We start from the raw sequence: 21757 nt of genomic DNA, 5'->3' as shown, positions 1-21757 counted from the left end.
GAGACAACTACTTAAAGGATTTAGATCAGGTTTTTTTTCTATAATTTCCTTGAACATTCCGGTTGATTTTGTGACTTCTCTCATCACACTAAGTATCATAGTTCGCTTGTAGTAGCAATTTATTCGTGCTAATCTGAGAGAGACGCAGCGGGCCGAGGGGGTAGGGCCCCCCTTACTCACGCTCCAACCTCAGAGCGCACCTTACATCCGCTTAGCTAGCGACCGAGAGAACTACTTAACAGACTTGGATCGGATTTTTTTCTAGAATTTGACTGAACATTCCGGTTGATTTTGCGACTTCTCTCCTCGCGCTAAGAATCATAGTTTGCTTGCAGGAGCGATATATTTGCGCTAATCCGAGAGAGAGGCTGCGGGCCGAGGGGAGAAGGAAGCGTGACGTCAGGAGTAGGGAGTTGTACGGGATCCTCCTCACTGTCCTGTTTCACTACTACACGGGTAGAGTTGCGGGGGATGGCTAGTTGTAACTATAGGCGAACAAATCTAAAATATGAAACATTTATAAACACATTCTTTCTCAGCCAGATTGTACCGTACTGCGTCTTAAAGATCGAGTAAGGAGAAAAAAAAAAGAAAAGGAGAAAGGAAACCGTAAACGAAGTACAATGTGACCAGCACACTGAGACATGGCCCTGATGAAAATAGGTGGACATGTAGGAGCAAATGAAAACATAGCTAGGAAGTTCTCGATGAATATTGCCATTACTCTGAGCTGTCTGTATTTCACAGTCAAGGTCTGCATTTACTTTTCCAAAGACATTCTTAGCAAACAATGTACAGTAGGTGGATATTTTCTTGGTAAAACAGGATCAACCCCCTAATTTGAATGGAAGTATTACAGCAGACAGGCAGTACACTGTAATTATTTTTGTAACACAGACCAGTGTTTCATTATGAATCACAAACAATGAACAAAGATGTAAGATGCACTCCTCAGGTTGAAGGTGAGATCAGCTTTCTTCATCAAGAATGGAGAGCGCATTCACACTTCTTCAAAGGTTTTCTGCAAAATGCAGAATCTGGGTCTGTAGAAAACATTCAATAAAATATATAAGTACGGGAAAGACGCAGAAAGCAAATAAAGGAAAGAATACATTAGCACTAATTGTGGAATTGTTCTAAAGATAGTGGAGAGCAGAAGTGTATTATTCATGCAGTGAGGTGAGTTCAAAAGAGTTGTGGTTCAGCTGCAGTCTCCTCTTTTGCAGAGCACAGTGGGCATAAGAAAGTTAAAAGATAATATGAAATAGCAGTTAGGCAGTGGGTGTACTCTGACCTCTCATCGGGTTAATAATCTGTATAGAATAACAAAGCCCAAAGCCTTTTCCAAGAACTGGCACAGAAGAGGCAGCGATTAACCTGCTGCTTTTATTTGCCTGCAAATTCGCTTCCCGTTATGATAGCAAATTCAGTTAATCAAAAGGTGTGGCCTGGATTTAGTCGAAAATCACAAGGATTCTAAGAATGACGCTTTGCATAAAACAAGGACTGACAAGAATTAGGGAAATGCTGTTTAAAGGCAGATCACAGAAATTGATATCTGAATCAGTGATGATAACAATCTGGGTAGTGTGGCAACCATTAGTGTTATCATCTCCCAGCTCTTTGAACTTCGCTTGACTGCCGACTTGAGGTACTTTCTGTGTGGAATCTGCTTGGTATCCTTATCTGAGTGTGGATGTCCTCCCAAGGACTCTGGCCTCCTCAACAGACCAGCAACAAGCATTGAGGTAGCTGGATGACTGGCCCAGAGAAACAGTTTGGGGGGGGACAGATACGAGTGTACTCTTCTGTGGGCTCACAACTCACGCTGGACATGCACGCTGGGGGGCATAGGCTGCCATTACAGTGACAGGCAGAAGCAACAAGCTTCTACTGAAAACCAGAGGGATGACTTTTTGAATTCCACCACGTGCGCTTCTAGTAATTGTGCTTTTAATGGAGTCAGAGTGCAATTGACCAAATAAAGATTTATTTATGCATAGTAATGTAAAACAGAAATGTTAAAAACTTTAATTTTTGTTGTAATTTTTGCCGCTTTATGAACTGTGCAATGTTGAGGGAAAAAATGGTCTGATTTCATAGGGTCTGATAAGTAGCATGTACGACAGCATGTTCCACAGGAGCTCGTCAGTGCACTGGTAGAATTCCACTGGCGTACAGAACGTGCGACTTAAACTACATTTGAAGATCAGCTAACATTGCAGATTACGAGTGAGAAAACGGTTCATAAATATATCATTCCTTTTCCCATTTCTTGTTTTTATGTAGACATTTGCATGGTTTTCAAACGTTTCTGCTCTCTTAGAAGGTATTCTTTGTGTGGCACATTGATCACATGACTGAAAGAGGTGAGGAATTGTGTTGATGTGCTTCACTACAGGCTGCTCTGTGTGATACTTGAATGTTATTGTTTTGTTTCAAATGTATTAAAGTAGCAGGAGTGTTAGTGGACCCTACAATGAACTAGCACTCTGTCCAGGGCTGTTTTCTGCTTTACGCTGGACTAAGCAGGTTTAAGAAAGTTTTAATTTACAGAATGTGATATCATTTGTATTTTTATATTTGTAAATGTGAGATTTATTCATTTGTCCACTACTGAACCAATTCATGGCTGTGGTGGCCACAGTCTAACGCAGCACCATTTGGTAGAAGGTAAGAAGTAACCTTAAACAGGACAGAATAACACCAGCACCATCACTCACGCATACAGGGCCAACTCAGAGATCTTAATAAATCTATCATGGACATCTTTGGAATATGGGAAGAAACTCGGAGTACACTGAAACAAGATTTTTTTCCCTTAATATAAGCAATAAAAAAATGATATTGGTCAAGGAGTAGAAGGCAGACCACACTAATATCTGCATCCGTGGAAATTCTGTGGAGACAGAGTCGTCTGTTTTAAACGTCCTGAAGGCACCATCACTGATGAGCTAAAAAGGGCAAACCTGTCTCATCAATTGCCAATAAGACTCGCCAACATCGTGACTTTCTCAGCCCAGATACCACCATCAATGCACACCAACTTCTCCAGGTGCACAGTTAAGTACACCTGCACTGATTTTTATGACACCTGCTCAGCTTAAGACTGCAAAGCATTGCAGAGGGGGGTGAAGCCAACATACAGTGTTATCTGTGCACAAACCTGACTTTGGATCAGGATGTATATATAAACACATACTGCCTTAGAAAGGCAAAAGGTACCGTCAGACATGTGAGCCAAGGGAGCACTTGGAAAGCCTGCTCCAGGTAAGAAATGGTAAGCACGATAAGAAGGCGATACAGTCATTTACTTCCACTCCCTGTTGAACCTTAGAATGGAGGAGGCGGCTATGGAGAACAACTGAAATAAATTCTGAACTCATGAAGACCCACAAATTGAGATCCATCCATTATTTAAAAAGCACTCAGACTGAACGTTAGCATTCATTAAGGGGTCTGCTGCTGGAGAGGACAGATCTCTCTACTGGGTGGCAATGGCTTTGGGGCAAGTGAGCCTTTTTTATTTGTTTTTAAAACCACACATTCTGATTTTTCTTTAAACACAGTTTATCTCTCTCTCTCTCTCTCTCTCTCATATATATATATATATATATATAAAATCCAATGTCTGTCTGTCTATCTGTATGTCTGTCCGCTTTTCACGAGAGAACTACTTAATGGATTTAGATTGGGTTTTTTTCTAAAATTTGCTTGAAAATTCCGGTTGATTTTGCCAATTCTCTCATTGCACTAAGAATCATAGTTCGCTTGCAGGAGTGATATATTTGCGCTGATCCGAGACAGGAGGGGAGGAGGAAGCGTGACGTCAAAATTGGGGAGCCGGGAAGGGCCCTCCTCACTGTCCTGTTTCACTACTACGCGGGTGGAGCCACGGGGGACAGCTAGTATATATATACTGTATATATAAATATATATACGTATATGAATAAGAATGTGAATAAACTGGAACTTTAAAAATCAACACAGATGTGGAGAAAATGTGTAAACTCCACACAATTGCACCTATTTAGTGATCTGAACTAATCTGAAGCTGTGAGTCTGCATTTTTAACCACAAAGCTAATGTACAATCCCATCAATGTAATGTTCTTTCTATATAAAACAAATGAATGGAAAATTAGCAGTGTACACAAAATGAAAAGCTTCTGTGGGACACTGCAGAACCATTTTAATGGGAGGAGTGGTGGCTCTGAGGCTAGGGATCTGCACTGGCAATCAGAAGGTTGCTGGTTCGAATTCTGTAAGATGCCAAAAAGGGACTCTGCTCTGTTGGGCCCTTGCAAGGCCCTTAACCTGCAATTGCTGAGCACTTTGAGTAGTGAGAAAAGTGCTATATATAAATGCAAAGAATTATTATATTATTATTACATGAACAAGAAGAAACAAGTACAGTGGACCCTTGGCTTACGAACTCAATTCGTTCGCGAGGGCTGGTTGTAACTCAAGTTGGTTGTAAGTCAAAACTATTTTTCCCATAAGAAATAATGGAAATGCTCTTAATGTGTTCCAAACTGCTCATAACAACACTTACTTAACTTTTTTTAATAGAAAAGGGTTGTGTAATGTGCATAATTTACCAAAAACACCAATACTTTTTCTAATGTACTAACCAAAAAGTTATAGAAAGTGCCTAGCCTACCAGAAACAACAATTTCATACTGTATTCACCATTTAAGTTGACATCTTTGGCTTACAGGAAGGAAGGAGGAGGAGAATGAAATGGAAGGTGGTTATTGTTTGGAAGGAGTTTCCTTATACAAATCTTTTCTTTGTAAAATTGTCGAGATGGTGGATTTCGACATGCTGTACATATTAGCAAGATCGGTCACACAAATGCCACTCTCATATTTCCACACAATTTCCTTCTTCGTTTCGATTGTGATTGCTTTCTTTACCTTCGTTACCTTCGCTTCCTTCCTTAGCAATTATCGAAATAAATTATATAAATCGCTGCACTGACCGAAATTACGTCCACAAACACACGTATCTGGGCTCCGACTGACGCTTACAAACGCTCTCCGCTGTTTGTTTACAATTGCACAAGCGGATACACGTGACTGCATTCGGGTCGTAACGCAAGATGTTGGTCGTAATTCAAAACAAAAATTTTGGTGGTAAAGCAAGTTGTCTGCATGTCAGGCTGGTCGTATATCAGGGGTCGACTGTAATAGAAAAATGTGTGCACATTCTGTTTAAGGTCAAATTCTGGTTTAGCAAATGAGATGCAACAGCTAGAAAGAAAATTTCCCATTAGTCTTGGAAACCATTAAATGTTACCAAAACATTTAGATAGGGTAAAACAACCATGATAAGCAAAAAAAGTTGCAATTGCTGTATAAGACTAGGAAATATATATCAGGGAGCACAGCTTTTCTATATCTAAAACTACAGTAAATGGTGGTGTTCGACAATAAAAACTGAGCTATATCCATGAACAGATAGAGGAAAAGGACAGAATAGAAAGAGAAGCAGTAAGATGTGAGAGTTAAAGTAACATTTACAGTGTCACTAAATCAAAAACAGGCAAGAAAACAGCCAACATCTTTGTTTTTGGTTAAACTCGACACAACATTACCTTTCACAAAAGTCTCTTTTTGTGTCCTTGTATACAATTCCAGAGTAACATCCCTGACTTATCAACATCTGTAGCATTGCAGGATGTCTGGGCTCAACTTCCAAAAATATTTTTCTAGAGAAAAGTCAAGAGAGATAACATGCTTAATAAAGTAACACCATTTAATCTTGAAAAGATAGATAGATAGATACTTTATTAATCCCAAAAAGTAAGACTGACGACCCTGGAACTTCTCCCAAGTATATTTTGGTCATGTCACACACACACACACACACACACAGATATATACTATACATACATTACTGGTCAAAAGTGTTAGAACACCCCAGTCAAATTTAATCAGTTGGAATGCAATGAATGACCTAACATGGTGAAATGGTAAGCTGTAAACTGCCACGGGTTTAAATTTAAATTTTAGGTTAGCAAAAACTGAAATAAAGGAAATTTCAAAATACACTGCCTGGCCAAAAAAAAAGTCGCCACCTGGATTTAACTAAGCTAATAGGTACGAGACTCCTATTAGATAATTACTGCATGGGCGATTATCTTTCAGCTGGCAACAAGTTATTTAACCCCAACTGGTGCAATGAGTTGCTTCTCATTTCTTACACAACCATGTCGAAAGACACATCTCGTGGTCGTGGAAAAGATGTTAGTCTGTTTGAGAAGGGTCAAATCATTGGCATGCATCAAGCAGAGAAAACATCTAAGGAGATTGCAGAAACTACTAAAATTGGGTTAAGAACTGTCCAACGCATTATTAAAAACTGGAAGGATAGTGGAGACCCATCGTCTTCGAGGAAGAAATGTGGCCGGAAAAAAATCCTGAATGATCGTGATCGGCAATCACTTAAACGTTTGGTGAAATCAAATCGAAGAAAAACTACAGTAGAACTCAGGTCTATGTTTAATAGTGAAAGTAAGAGCATTTCCACACGCACAGTGCGAAGGGAACTCAAGGGATTGGGACTGAACAGCTGTGTAGCTGTAAGAAAACCACTAATCAGTGAGGCAAACCGGAAAAAAAGGCTTCAATTTGCTAGGGAGCATAAAGATTGGATTCTGGAGCAATGGAAGAAGTTCATGTGGTCTGAGGAGTCCAGATTTACCCTGTTCCAGACTGATGGGCGCATCAGGGTAAGAAGAGAGGCGGTCAGACTCTACCATCATCAATGCAAGATCTTGGTGAAAAATGAATGCAACACTGGATGGAACTAAATCTTGTGACATTGCAGAAGCTCATCGAAACAATGCCACATCGAATGCATGCCGTAATCAAAGCTAAAGGCGGTCCAACGAAATATTAGAGTGTGTGACCTTTTTTTTTTGGTGGTGACTTTTTTTTTGGCCAGGTAGTGTATTATAAATGGACCTTCTTCAGGAAATGACTGACAGGTTACAACCAACAGTCGTTCTCCTGCAATTAAAGTAAATTTAGTTTTCAAAGTTGAAGCAAACAATTTGCACAGGTGTCCCAACTTCTGTTGATTACTTAAGAAACCCTCATACACCTATATAGAAACAGAAGGGAGAAGCCAACCAAAAGCATAGATGGTTAGCAGAAGGGTAAAGATCTCCCTCTCGCTTATCCTGGTTAAGTGAAGTGGGAAACAGAAAGACATCCCTGTCTGTCACAGGAGGGAGCAGAAAATGAAAAGCAGACTTTTAGTTACATCACGGCTGTGTCAGCTACAGGTGGAAACAAGTGGGCCAAAGCCGTCCCCAAGTACACCTGTGGATATATATATATATATATATATGTATCACATAACATCCTGGCTGAGTCAGCATCAGGAGGCAAATTCTTCAACCCAAGTTTTTCCTTGGTCAACTACAACAGAAAACAGAGAAAGACCCTCCATTTATATCTAGGTCAGTCAAAGGAGGGGAAAGTCCTGTTGATTAGATCATGACTAGGCCAGACCTTGGAGGAAACTATAACGGAAATGCCTCTAAGCAGTATCATTATGGGACAAACGAACTAGAGGAGGTTACAACAGGGGAAAAGGTGTCCTAGTTACATCTTAGCCGAGCCAGCAACAAAATGAAACAGACGGCAAGAGGACTCCTTCCAGTCAAATCGTGGCCAGGCGGGGGGCAGATGGAAACAATAGGGGAAGTCCACCCAGTTACATCATAGCTACACCAAATACAGGAAGAAAGAAGTTGGACACACAAGGCTTTTCACTTACACATCGCTCATTTCAATTAAAAAAAAAAAAAAAAAAACGGAATATTTGTCCAGTACTGTCATATGCCACAGGGTTAAAAAGCAATTACTTAAATCGAAGAAATCTAAAAACCACAATGGGGATTTCTCAACACTAGATAAAATACAATGGAGTCCACAAACACGGTACGCTGAAGAGGGGATTTCTGCAGCAATATTAATGGTACTGCATTAGTAAAAATGAAGGGCTTGGTTGCCAAGTACTTTTTTTTTTTATTCAAAACTAGATCTAACATCACCAGGAAGTACAATTTCATGTTTTACCTGCCAAAAGCTGCTTAGTCACTTATATAAAGTTTAGAATAGAAAACTATACTACACAAGAATCACAACAAAGCATTTTTGCATTTGTATATGTTTTGATCAAAGTTTGGAACAAGTCTTTTATGGTGAAATATCACATGTATACTTTGAAAAATTTATTTTATTTCATGTGATTTTCTAAAATATATTTCTGGCCACTGAATTCAAAAATGAAAGCCATTTTTCTTCATCAGTAACATTTTATCACAAAACATTTTTTATCTAACCATTACATTTTGTTTTTTGCACCAAATATTATATATATATATATATATATATATAAAACACACACAGAGAGTATACATATATACACACACACACACACACAACCGATATATTCTTGTTGTGCCTTTAATTGTTAACAGATTAAAGAAATACTAAAGAGCCTTCCTGACCTTTGCTATTGCTGATACAGACTAAATTTGGTGCTTCTCAGAAGAAGAGCAGAAACAAAAGTGGTTTTTTGAAATATCTGCTCAGTGTATTCCAAGAAGACTGGACTACATGGGTTGAGCAGAATCACAAAGACAAAGAGGATGTGTAGTTTTTTTTAAAGATACATAGCCTCACCAAAACATTTGCTACTTGGAATTTGGACTTCTTTATAAACATTTTTGAGTATTATTGCTTCAAATAATTCTTAAAAGTAAGTAGATCTGCATAGCTTTCACAGATGAGTGCAACTATTATGTATGTATATCCATCTGCTCATTTTCTGAAAGTCCTAATTCCAATTAAGGGTTGCAATAATCAAACTACCCTGTAATTTTCAGCACTGATACGTACAGTTAGGTCCATAAATATTTGGACAGAGACAACTTTTTTCTAATTTTGGTTCTGTACATTACCACAATGAATTTTAAATGAAACAACTCAGATGCAGTTGAAGCGCAGACTTTCAGTTTTAATTCAGTGGGGTGAACAAAACGATTGCATAAAAATGTGAGGCAACTAAAGCATTTTTTTTAACACAATCCCTTCATTTCAGGGGCTCAAAAGTAATTGGCCAATTGACTCAAAGGCTATTTCATGGGCAGGTGTGGGCAAGTCCATCGTTATATCATTATCAGTTAAGCAGATAAAAGGCCTGGAGTTGATTTGAGGTGTGGTGCTTGCATGTGGAAGATTTTGCTGTGAACAGACAACATGCGGTCAAAGGAGCTCTCCATGCAGGTGAAAGAAGCCATCCTTAAGCTGCGAAAACAGAAAAAACCCATCCGAGAAATTGCTACAACATTACGAGTGGCAAAATCTACAGTTTGGTACATCCTGAGAAAGAAACCAAGCACTGGTGAACTCAGCAACGCAAAAAGACCTGGACATCCACGGAAGACAACAGTGGTGGATGATCGCAGAATCATTTCCATGGTGAATAGAAACCCCTTCACAACAGCCAACCACGTGAACAACACTCTCCAGGGGGTAGGCGTATCGATATCCAAGTCTACCATAAAGAGAAGACTGCATGAAAGTAAATACAGAGGGTGCACTGCAAGGTGCAAGCCACTCATAAGCCTCAAGAATAGAAAGGCTAGATTGGACTTTGCTAAAGAACATCTAAAAAAGCCAGCACAGTTCTGGAAAAACATTCTTTGGACAGATGAAACCAAGATCAACCTCTACCAGAGTGATGGGAAGAAAAAAGTATGGAGAAGGCGTGGAACAGCTCATTATCCAAAGCATACCACATCATCTGTAAAACACGGTGGAGGCAGTGTGATGGCTTGGGCGTGCATGGCTGCCAGTGGCACTGGGACACTAGTGTTTATTGATGATGTGACACAGGACAGAAGCAGCCGAATGAATTCTGAGGTGTTCAGAGACATACTGTCTGCTCAAATCCAGCTAAATGCTGTCAAATTAATTGGGCGCCGTTTCATGATACAGATGGACAATGACCCAAAACATACAGCCAAAGCAACCCAGGAGTTTATTAAAGCAAAGGAGTGGAAAATTCTTGAATGGCCAAGTCAGTCACCTGATCTTAACCCAATTGAGCAGGCATTTCACTTGTTGAAGACTAAACTTCAGACAGAAAGGCCCACAAACAAACAGCAACTGAAAGCCGCTGCAGTAAAGGCCTGGCAGAGCATTAAAAAGGAGGAAACCCAGCATCTGGTGATGTCCATGAGTTCAAGACATCAGGCTATCATTGCCAGCAAAGGGTTTTCAACCAAGTATTAGAAATGAACATTTTATTTCCAGTTATTTAATTTGTCCAATTACTTTCGAGCCACTAAAATGAAGGGATTGTGTTAAGAAAATGCTTTAGTTGCCTCACATTTTTATGCAATCGTTTTGTTCACCCCACTGAATTAAAGCTGAAAGTCTGCACTTCAACTGCATCTGAGTTGTTTCATTTAAAATTCATTGTGGTAATGTACAGAACCAAAATTAGAAAAAAGTTGTCTCTGTCCAAATATTTATGGACCTAACTGAATGCTCACCCCAGATGCAGATATAAGAAGGGATGGAGCTGAACATCCTGTCTGGAAGGAAAGGCAACGTTTGAATGATTCTCTTTAAGAGGTCCAACAGCAAAATATTTCTAAAATCACGTATCCTGCGATTGTGTCAGAATTTAAATCTTCTCAGTTAAACACATACAAGTACAAATACCTCAACACTGGTATCAACTTAGTCCTCAGTAACAGTCTGCTAGCATACACAGGTAACACATGCTTGGTTATATTCCATAAGGCAGATTAAAAAAAATGTTTTAGCATGTTCCTCCTACAGTAAGTATGTTAACATTTGGGATGCTGCATCAGCAAGAAAGAAAACAGCATATTGCCAACCACAAAAAAAACACCTCTAGAAAAAGAAGAAATGAACAAATATTATAAAATGTCAGGTATTACATATGACAAAGATAAAACTCAAACAGGAAAACAATGGGTTTTTACACTAAATCTCTCCATATATAAAATCGAATGTTTATCTGTCTGTCTGCTTTTCACGAGAGAACTACAACAGATTTAGATCGGGTTTTTTTCTATAATTTTCCTGAACATTCCAATTGATTTTGCGACTTCTTTCATTGCGCTATGTATCATAGTTCGCTTGCGGTACCGATTTATTTGCACGAATCAGAGAGACACACAGCAGGCTGTGCGGAGGGATGCAGGGCCCTCTTCACTCACGCACCAGCCTCGGGGAGTATCTTACCTCTGCTTAACTAGCAAATGAGAGAACTACTTAACGTATTTAGATCGGGTTTTTTTCTATAATTTGCTTGAAAATTCCAATTGATTTTGCAACTTCTTTCATTGCACTAAGTATCATAGTTCACTTGCAGTGCCGATTTATTCGCGTAACTCCAAGAGAGATGCAGCGAGGTTCTCCTGACTCGTGCTCTAGCCTCGGGATGCGTACCTTACCTCCGCTAAGCTAGCGAACGAGAGAACGATTTAACAGATTTAGATCGGGTTTTTCTCTATAATTTGCTTGAACATTCCATTTGATTTTGCAACTTCTCTCATCATGCTAAGAATCATAGTCCGCTTGCAGTACCGATTTATTTGCACAACTCTGTGAGAGACGTAGTGGGCCGAGGGGAGGGAGATGGGACCTCCTCAGTCACTCACCAGCCTCGGGGCGTATCTTACATCTGCTTAGCTAGTGAATGAGAGAACGACTTAACGGATTTAGATTGTTTTTTTTTTCTATAATTTGCTTGAACATTCCAGTTGATTTTGCAACTTCTCTCATCATGCTATCACGGTACAGCTAAGGTGTGGACAGTATCCATTGTGGGAATCTGAAATACACTTCTGCTGTTTGCAAATAATGTTGTCCTCTCAGCTCATCAGGCCATGATCTCTGGCACATGGTGAAAAAGTGTGCTGCTAATTGGGATGCAGTGGAGATTAGAGCCACCACTGTACAATCTGAGGGGTTCTACAACTACCTGCGGTGTAGTAACTCAGCACCTGTGTGTCTTATTCATGGGTAAGGGTAGAGATCAGGGCAGCGCTCTGTTACCTTTATGCAGCATATCACTGATGCAGCGCCATTTTAAATGAGTGCTTACAGCCAAAAATTGCACGCGTGTGGATTAACATTTAAATAAGCTTCTTGAATTCATCTTCATTTACCTTTACTTATGGAAGCACGTCATTTGAAGTAAAGAAAACAGAACTTATGTTCTTATAAATATGTTTTTTTTGTTATTCCTCACAGCGGGTAATGCTGGAGATGTCAGACTTCATGTTAACTGTTTTGGTCTACCATCTGCAAATTTTCAGTGTTGTACACCAGCCACAGAGGACAACTTTAAGCTTTCCACATACTCTGAAGGACGATATTCTAAACTTTGGAAAGGATTTATAATTTTGCTAGTTTTTGTCAGAGCTACAAATTTATAAGCGTTCTTCTTTGTCTGATCTATAAAAGATTAGTGATATATCTAAGGCTCTAAAAACCTTTGATGCCGAGCTCCTGGTTCTTGTGCTGTTACAGCTGTGGCAATGACCAGGCCATGGGGTATCCTGTAAGTTCTTGCCCCACAATATCAGGTGATGTGATGCTTTGGAGGCCAAAACAAAAGTTGAACAGATAATGGGAGGATGGGTTAAGTTACAGACCAAATTATATCGACTGTTAACAATAAAATGCAAGAACTATCATAACTTTTTTTTATCCAAAGACATTTCTATTTCTTATAGCTCAATTGATGTAAAACAACTGATTTAAATGATTTGCTCTACAACTGGCAGTTGCACCTGGAGAGTGCGATTCACTTGCATGATAAGAGCGATTGGTGCAATGCTGATGTTGCACTCTTCAAATTTTTTTTTTCTGATGTTGCTTTCCTTATATCTAATATGTGGTGTTACCCAAGATGAGCATAAATCCACCCACGGAACACTTTTGTCTGATTGCAGAATAGAATATGAGACAGGCATTGTGGCAGTCTGACGCGTGTGTGGGTGTGCAGAGTAAAAGATACTTTGTTATAAGCTCTCTCTCTGGCTCTGCCGCAAAGCTGGCATTTATTCCTTTTCTCTGGCCATTCAGTGTAATGGTTTAGACCCTGTTATTGCACTTTGCAACATTGCTTGCTATGAAAAAGAAAGACTAATTAACTGGGACTGAGGAGTACAATGATTGGGGTATAGAGATTTGGAAACTGAGGCAATATACATTACATACACATCCATGTCTAGGATTAGAATGAGTTAAGAAATGTATGGCGTAGCATGAATAGTGAAATTCAAAGTTCTACCTAGAAATAATTAGAAAGGAAGCCAAGATCTGGCTCCACCACACCAGCATTTAACAGCATGTTGATCATGAGGCAAATGGAATTCAAGACCTTTGCCCTACTTAGGAAAGCTCATGGCATAACTGGAAATGAGTGTCTGTATCACTGAAGCTAGTTGGCTTTTGGATTTTAGGATTCAAAGCCAAAGAACTCCAAGTTTATTCTCAAACATTTTTGCCTTTAGACTGGGGGAGCAACAGCTAGAAGTACAGTAACGTCACTTCTGCCTCTTCTGCTGCTCGAGTTACACAACATGAAAAGGACTGGAAGTCGGGGATAAGAGTGATACAAGCTACACAAGGGGTTGGATCTCAAGGCAGTCTGGCTAAAACATTACTTTTTTCTTTGCTGTTACTGTTGTACCATTTAAATTTGTTTTTCATTTTTACCATCTGAACATTAAACAGGGCATTCCATGGGATTCCAAATGCTTATCATCTCTTGTCTACTCTTTCACATTATGTTTCTCACTGCTGATAAATAAACATGTGGTATCAGATGCTCCAAACTTCCAACCATTTGTCTATCCTCCATACTTTTTACCTCTCCTACCCATTTTGAAAAGCAGCTAAATGATCTCACACCTTGGTTGATCAATTTATATAATGTGTGACTGTAACACCCAGTGGTTTTTTCCTACCAGGTTCACAATCAGCAAGTCATTTTACCTCAAAGTGATCTCATTGTTTAATTAACTGATATTTTTATTCCTTCTCATATTCTGTACTAGCTGAAATACCCAACATTGCAGGGAGGAAAATAAATTGTGAGAAAAATATAATTAAAAAAAATACAACTTTAAAAATAAAAATAAATTAACAAACAATGAAGACTCACTAATGTGCTTGTATTGTTTACTCAAGTGTTTTGTTATATACAGTGTTTTTAGTTTCTCTATCTTTAGCCAATATATAAAGGTCTTAGGACTTTGTACCCTTGAATATGCTACATAAAGTTGTCCATGTGAGAAACAGGCTGTGCTCAAATTGATTCCAGCAATTTTCAATGATTGTGCAAATGTTCCGAGCATCAAGTGGATGATAACAGACATACAAGACCGAATCTCCAGTTGGTCTCTTCCAGTTGAAATTCTTTTACAATCAAACGTTAAATATTTTACCTACATAAATAAATATTGTAAGTTAAATATCATAGCTATATTTGTTTTATACTTTACATTCGATTTTGATAATTAAATTAGTTTTTTGATTATGAAAGTTTAAAAAAAAAATCCTATTTCTTTTTTACGAAAAAATTGTAACACCAACACGTTAGCTACAATGTTACGAAACAAATGACATTTAGTTCATTAATGAATAAACAAAAATCGCAAAGACAGCTGCTGAATCCACAAAATAAATATAGGATGTTTATGGTAGATAAAAATAAAATTGCTTACTTATCTTATCTATATATATAAAATTCTTTTCGCGTTTGAAACGGAAATTACATATGAGCGTTTGAAACGGAAATTACGTATGACCACAGAGGAACAGGAAAAACATTCTTAATAAACAAGATTCTTGCCAAGAGAGCGAATGGTGACATAGCTCTGGCTTTAGCGTCATCGGGAATCGTGTCTACATTATTAGATGGAGGCCGTGCAGCACATTCAGCATTGCAATTACCATTAAACCACTCATGACGAAAATCCAATTTGCAACATACGCAAGGGCTCTGGAAAGGCAAAAGTCTTGCAACATTCAAAGATAATAGTTTGGGATGAGTGCACCACGGCATATAAAAGAGCTTATGAAGTCTTGAACCGAACAATGCAAGATCTCAGAGATCCTACCAAAATAATGGGAGGTACTGTCGTTTTACTCGCAGGAGATTTTCGTCAAACATTACCAGTTATTCCACGAGGGACACCAGTAGATGAACTCAATGCGTGTTTAAAATCCATGCTTCTCCCACGGTCAGTTATATGTCACATGTTCTCGGGTAGGTACACCAAAAAATGTATACATTTATGCACGTAATGGGCAAACAAAAAATGTAGTATACCCGAAAGCACTGCAGTAGTACTCAATGTATCTTTACTTCTTAAATGTTAATGTTTTATGTTTAATAATTTATACGCTTCTTGTATGTTGTTCAAATTCTTTTATGAAAATACCAGTAACGGCGTACTGCACGATAACGTGCAGTGAATACACTTAACTTGAGCATTCATAGTATTCATCCTCCTTCTCTGTATGTTTAGCATTCGTTTGCTCAGAGGTTGATGTGCTTGCTGTTTCCTGAGCAGCTCTTCTTTACTCCACCCTAGTGGCCCGCTGCTTCTCTTTCGTCAGCATCTTTTCGCGTTAAAATTGATTAAGTTAGTTTTTGTGTTGCAATTACTTAGTACATTTTCTTTAACATTTCACTTAATCTGGCATTTAAGTCTTCAATCTGCCTCAAGAATGATTAGCAAAGGTGGTAGGGAATGAGAATGGTGCCTGTACGCATGCGCAGCACGGCCGCCCTGCTGCGCGCTGCCGAGAGTTGATTCTACAATAAAATAAAATAAAAATAAAAAGAGTGATAAAATCATCACCCCAAAAGCGGATAGTAGACGTCACGTAATATATGTGTACCAAATTTCAAGTCAATAGGTGAAACGGTTTGCGAGCTACAGGTGATTTAAAATCCTGGACAGACAAACGAACAGCCATGGTAGCGTATTACAGGTATTATAGAAGAAGATTTTACTGTTTAATAATTTTTATTTATCTGCAATGTGCTTCTTATATATTACTTCATATTCTCATATGATAAAGAGGTTAATAATGTTGTTTATATTGATTTCTATGTTATTGTAAATGCTCTTTATTTGTAGAAAAATAAAATTGGCAATTAACAAACTTGTTTTATAAATACTACATTTTATTTTTTTCCCTTGCACTCAGTGAGCGAAGCCACTGGGTAATCAGCTAGTATATAATATAATAGATAGCCTACTTTAATCAAAATATAATCACGGAATACATTCAAAGTAGTGTAAAAAGGATGGGACAAGTGAGGACTTTTTTAAGGTTTTTTGACAGATTAATTTTTGTTTTGTGGTGTAAACATCAATTAAATTAATATTATTATTAGGTTGAATTAATTCTATTACCACTACAACATTGTTACAATAAGAATAATGCAAGATGAAAATATAGTTAACAAAAACAAACATTAAAATGACAAATAATTAATTAAATTAATATTATTATTAGGTTGATTTATTTCTATTACCAATACAACATTGTTACAATAAGAATAATGCAAGATGAAAATATAGTTAACAAAAACAAACATCAAAATGATAAATAATTTTACGCATTTTCATGATAAAACTATTGCTTTTACGGAGCACACCAGAAATGTACTGAGCGTCAACTGGATGATAATGTGCATACAAGACCGCAAGATTGTTAGTCTGCTTTATTTATATATATATATATATATATATATATATATATAGTGGAACCTCGAGATACGATCACCTCTGTATACGAGAAATTCAAAATACGAGGAAAGTATGAGCGAAAAATTCAGATCTAAATGCAAGCATTGGTTCGCATAACGAGCCACGAGCCAGGCTGTGGGTATAGCTCGCGGCTTAGCGAGGGGGCGTGGTAGCAGTTGCGAGCCGCGATCTGCGGTGTCTGCGTTTCTCACTTAAGTGCACAGGTGGGAAACTGCCCACATCCATGATTGTTCCTGTGGCTGATGGGCTGCAGCTGCCATGTCCTCCCCGCATATATAGAGAAGCGCGAGCCGGTTAAGGGGGAGAAGAAGTAAAAGAAAAGAGAGGAGAGAGAACGGAGGTTGCGGCAGGCAGGCAGGCGGTCGGTCGGTGCGGGAGAGCAAGCGAGTGCAGGCTCGCGTGTAGCTGAACAGTGAGCTGAACAGCTGAAGCAGGACGGTGTAGAGAAGGTCAGCTGCATTAAGAGTGTCTCGCCTGTTGCAGAGCCCGCAGGTGAGACGCTAACAGAGAAGAAGCACCGGGGATTGTCATCTGTTTTTTAAAGACTGCATCCTTTTGACGTTTTAACCTCGTGTTAAAGGATTGTTATTCTTGTGTATTTTAAACCTCCACTTCACAACTGTTTTAAGGATTATTTATTTAAAGATTTATTGAATGCTCTACTGCACTTTGGACACCTGTTTTGATTCTTTTAATAATCAGTTATATTATTTACCAGTGTTATTTATTAAAGGTAGACTACAGTATATATAATTTATCAGTGTTATTTGTTAGGAAAATTGATTTTTATGTTAATATATTTGGGTTGCGGAACGGATTAACTGGATTTCCATTATTTTCAATGGGGAAGTTTGTTCTAGATACGAGAAATTCGCTATACAAGCTCAGTGCTGGAACGAATTAAACTCGTATCTAGAGGTTCCACTGTATATATATGGCTGTTCGAGTCACAAGGACAGAATGAGTCCCAATAATAGTTGGGTGGCCAACACGGCCAACTCTATTTAATTTCAAAAGCAACAGGGGCGCAGTGGAGTTCAAACAAAGAATGCTGGCAGTCACCTCCAGTTAACCCTCTGGTGGTCGTTCTGAGTGTCAACTGGATGATAACGTGCATAAAAGATCGCAAGATCACCCCCCACCCTACCCAGAAGGGGGTGGGTTATGGCTGATTTCACTGTACAGTATTTTTAGTCAACCAATGAGAAACGTGTACCAAGTTTCAAGAAAATCGCTCCAGCCGTTCGGACGTGACGCTGGAACATAAATACATACACACACACACATACACAGACATTGACCTTTACATTTAGTAAAGAGCAGTAGTTTGAGATTTACATTCATAAGAAATTAAGAAATATTTAGGTTTTGGCATCGTTTTAAGGAGTAATGTTTCTTTTATTTTACATTTTTCTGTGGAGACAATTAACGAAAGAAGTGGATTCCGAGGCAAACAGCACTAAAGGCTAAAAGCCTGAAGCTACTTCAGTGTTGGACCTATTAGTGTGCTCACTAGTAAATAATAGCTTAAATATCTGTGGCTTTTAAAAAAAAAACAAACAAAAAAAAAACATTCTCCCTATCTCTGTTTCTCCTACTAAAAGAAAATCATGCATTTAGGTGTATTCGTAGAGCAAAAACAGATGACCCATTTATAACAAATGTTCATTAAAGGCAATAACTGATCATTAATTATTGCAGTTGGCTGGAGTGAAAACCTACAGCAAGAAGGTGGAATATGGATGAACTACTTCCTGCTGCAGTTTGGCCCTTGTTGGTGAATTCAAATATTTGCCTTTATTCAAGAGCAGATGTGGTTACATCTTGCTTTAACACAGGAAAACATGACTGATTAATGCAAAAGAGGATTAGCAAATTAATTAATAAAACATTGATGTAGCTGGGATGGTTTCCATAGTCACCTGCTTATTTTTCTCAGGTCTGAATATTTCTGGTAGTTATGTGGCTGTGGATATAAAGTGTTCCTATTTATGAAATGTATTCTAATGGGAATGAGAACACCAAGATGTGAAGAACAAACAACGCTCCTCTTGTACGAGGCACTACTCATGATTTAAATAACTGCCTCAAACACCTTTTTCTTCCTCAATCCCAAGCCTTATCCTTAAAGCATTTCATAATCTCTTAACCAACTTGAAGATTTGATTTAATCAGTAAACAAATTAAAAGCTAAATATAAAAGTTATATATAACAAACTTAATATAAAAAGATAAATGATCAAGCACAGCAACTCAAAAATAAATAAATGCCAAAGCAACTGTTTCAGATTTCAGTCCAGTGTTTCCATTACGGAGACAAACACAAAATGGTTATGAAATCTAAATAAACACGCCAATTTTTTATAGCACTCTTCACAATATTACATGCATTGTATAATTTAAAATAATAACTGAAAAGTTTCACATAATGACCATTTCATTTGAAACATGCTATTACAAAGTCAGTAACCATATGTTTATAAAATACTTTTTTTAACATGTAGATGCTTAGCAATATTTGTAAGAACATAAAACCAGAATAACATAGCTGAGACAAGAATCGCAAAAAAGTAAGAAATAAGGCACAGATTGATTGTGAATTGCAGAATGTGTGGACAAGGGAGGACTGTTCATCTGAGAGTAAGTCAGGTAAAGTAGGCTTTGAAAGAGCCATCAATCATTTCCACAATGCCATTTAATCACCGGCCAATCACTGGATAGGAGATCAGCATCTGTCAATCATTATTTTATTCCATTACATGGGCAGGAATACATTTTAGCCAGCCAATCACGTTCATCCTCATCAAACGCTTCAGCACACTGAAGCTTCCTTGTGGCTTTATGGCATTTTGCTCACCTAATGTTTGTTTGTAATCTGCATTTTTATAATCTGCTTTTTTGCAAGTTATAAAAGAGTTAAACTGTGAAATGAAATTTACTTCCTTGATGGTTTAAGTCCCATTTATTGTTCCTTTTCTACCATTCAAAACTGGATTAGTGCATTGCTCCTTAAAAGGATGCTTACATGTTTTTCTACCGTTTTATAATTTACAAAGACTGTTCTCATATTTCATTACAGAACGAACATCTCAAACAAGTTCCAAAATGGTGCTAAGCAAATACACACTGTAAGCAGATAAGTAGTGTCTAACATAGTAAACACAATCATAAACTGCACTCTTCACAAGATGCTACAAAATTTTACATTTGTGGCATCCAGCTTGCATGTTTCTTGTTTTTGTGTCCGAGGCAGAGGCTTTGACGGAGGTCAGCTTTCAGTCAGATAGTGAAATGCATACGGTGGGAGGGCAAGGAATGCTTCTGAAGAAGGACAGACACTGTACTGAAAGAGGTAAATGGGAGGACGGAGTTTCGTCACAAGGAGCAGCAAGGTTTTGTCAGATGACAAATGTGTTTTTGTAGAGGTAAGATAGAGGATGAAGTTTTGCCCCAAACAACAAAAAAGATACCATTTTGTTGGAAGGAGAAGGATGTCCTAAACTTGACACTGTACTGGTGATTTGTACAGAAGGACAGGTGTGTAAATATTAAGACACTGAAACATCAAATAACTATTTAAAAATTCTAACATTACATTCAAAGCATACTGTATGTGAATATTTCATACGAAAAAAGCATTGTATTTTGTAGATTTCTGATTATTCTGAAATCTGGACTGGGCAATCTTCAATTATATATTTGATCTTTATATACATTCACACACATATATACACACAGAATATAAACTCTGTTCAGTCAGGAACTGCCATGCTTCTCAGAAAATTAAAATAAGTGGACTTGAGCAAATGAAACACTGGATACCTGCCTCACTAGCTCTGCTTAAATGGCTCAATAACCACATCTACCATATTACCACATGAAAGCACATCCCAGCACTCTCTTTCACTCTTCCTCCAGATGCTAACCAGCAGAACCTTCCTCACAAACTGTCCTACCGATGGCACAGTCCCTGGCTGTGAGGCAGCTTTAAAGTTTATCATAGGATGACATTTGAGGACAGGATCCATCTTGCATTTGCTCCAGCCAGACCCTCCTTTGGTGGCCCTTACCTTTACTAGTCCTTAAAGAGCCATATCTTTTAGACAGTCTTCAAATTGCCATCTCTTTAGTACAGGGGCAGCATTGGACCATTTTCTTCCGGAACCTTGTGCCATCTAGAAGCAGCCAAGAGTGTATTCTCTTCTGTCTTTTCCTTCCTTGCCTCATCTGCTGCTTTTAAATCAGAGTGCCAGGACATTCTGCCCGCTTATGAGACCACTGCCCAACAGTGTCCGCGGTGAGTCCTGTTCACAATTGAGCTGTTGTCCCTACCTAATGCTCTTCTGGGACACATGGCAAACAGGAGGTTATACTGCCCATTCTCTTTAGAAGGAAGCAGTGTGCACCTCCCTTCCCACTCCCAATTTCTTGAATTGTAAATTGTTTATAAGCTGCTGTTGATGGAAATGTTCATTGTTTTAAAATCACCTCACACAAACTGTAGATAAAAAAAATCTTATAGTTTACACAAAATCTAATTTATATTAAAACTACATAATGGGAAACAATCACAAATAATGTTATCGTTCTTAAGACTGATAACCTTAGTGATGTGTTTAGTGGAAACAGTTACCTTACATTCTTGCTGGAAAATAGTTACAAGGTTATTCCCATTACCCATTTTTCTTCAGTATTTGCCTTCCAATGGTGAGGATCTGTTGGATGACTTCCAAACCGTGCTCACCTCCATCTAATGCCTGCAAATCTTCATACCTGTAAGACACAACAATTGTAAGGGTCCCATGGAAAACTACCACAACAGGCAACTGGTGCTTCCTGAGGGCCTTAGTGTGTGTGTGGGTATGTGTGTGTGTGTGTTTGCAAGCACTTGTTGCACAGA

At 38.4% G+C, this 21757-nt stretch overlaps 1 protein-coding gene across 2 annotated transcripts in view; it reads right to left on the bottom strand.

Moving 5' to 3' along the window:
* Positions 1 to 263: 263 nt before the first annotated feature.
* The window catches only part of hemk1 (HemK methyltransferase family member 1), a 63051-nt gene continuing 41557 nt past the window's right edge, over positions 264 to 21757 (bottom strand). Inside the window, exons 9-11 of one of the 2 annotated variants that reach the window (XM_028824860.2) lie at positions 21535 to 21630; positions 5599 to 5712; positions 264 to 1043 (exon numbers count right to left, since the gene is read on the bottom strand). In XM_028824860.2, coding sequence (XP_028680693.1) covers positions 1001 to 1043; positions 5599 to 5712; positions 21535 to 21630 — 253 coding nt within the window. In that variant the 3' untranslated portion in view covers positions 264 to 1000. Of the gene's footprint in view, positions 1044 to 5598; positions 5713 to 21490; positions 21631 to 21757 lie in introns of those variants that run through there. The other variant, XM_028824861.2, reaches the window with a different exon arrangement.

The sequence above is a fragment of the Erpetoichthys calabaricus genome, chromosome 18 (assembly GCF_900747795.2).
Source record: "Erpetoichthys calabaricus chromosome 18, fErpCal1.3, whole genome shotgun sequence".
NCBI classification, from domain to species: domain Eukaryota; kingdom Metazoa; phylum Chordata; class Cladistia; order Polypteriformes; family Polypteridae; genus Erpetoichthys; species Erpetoichthys calabaricus.
The sequence above is the reverse complement of the archived record's forward strand: the minus strand, read 5'-3'. Positions and strand labels throughout refer to the sequence as shown.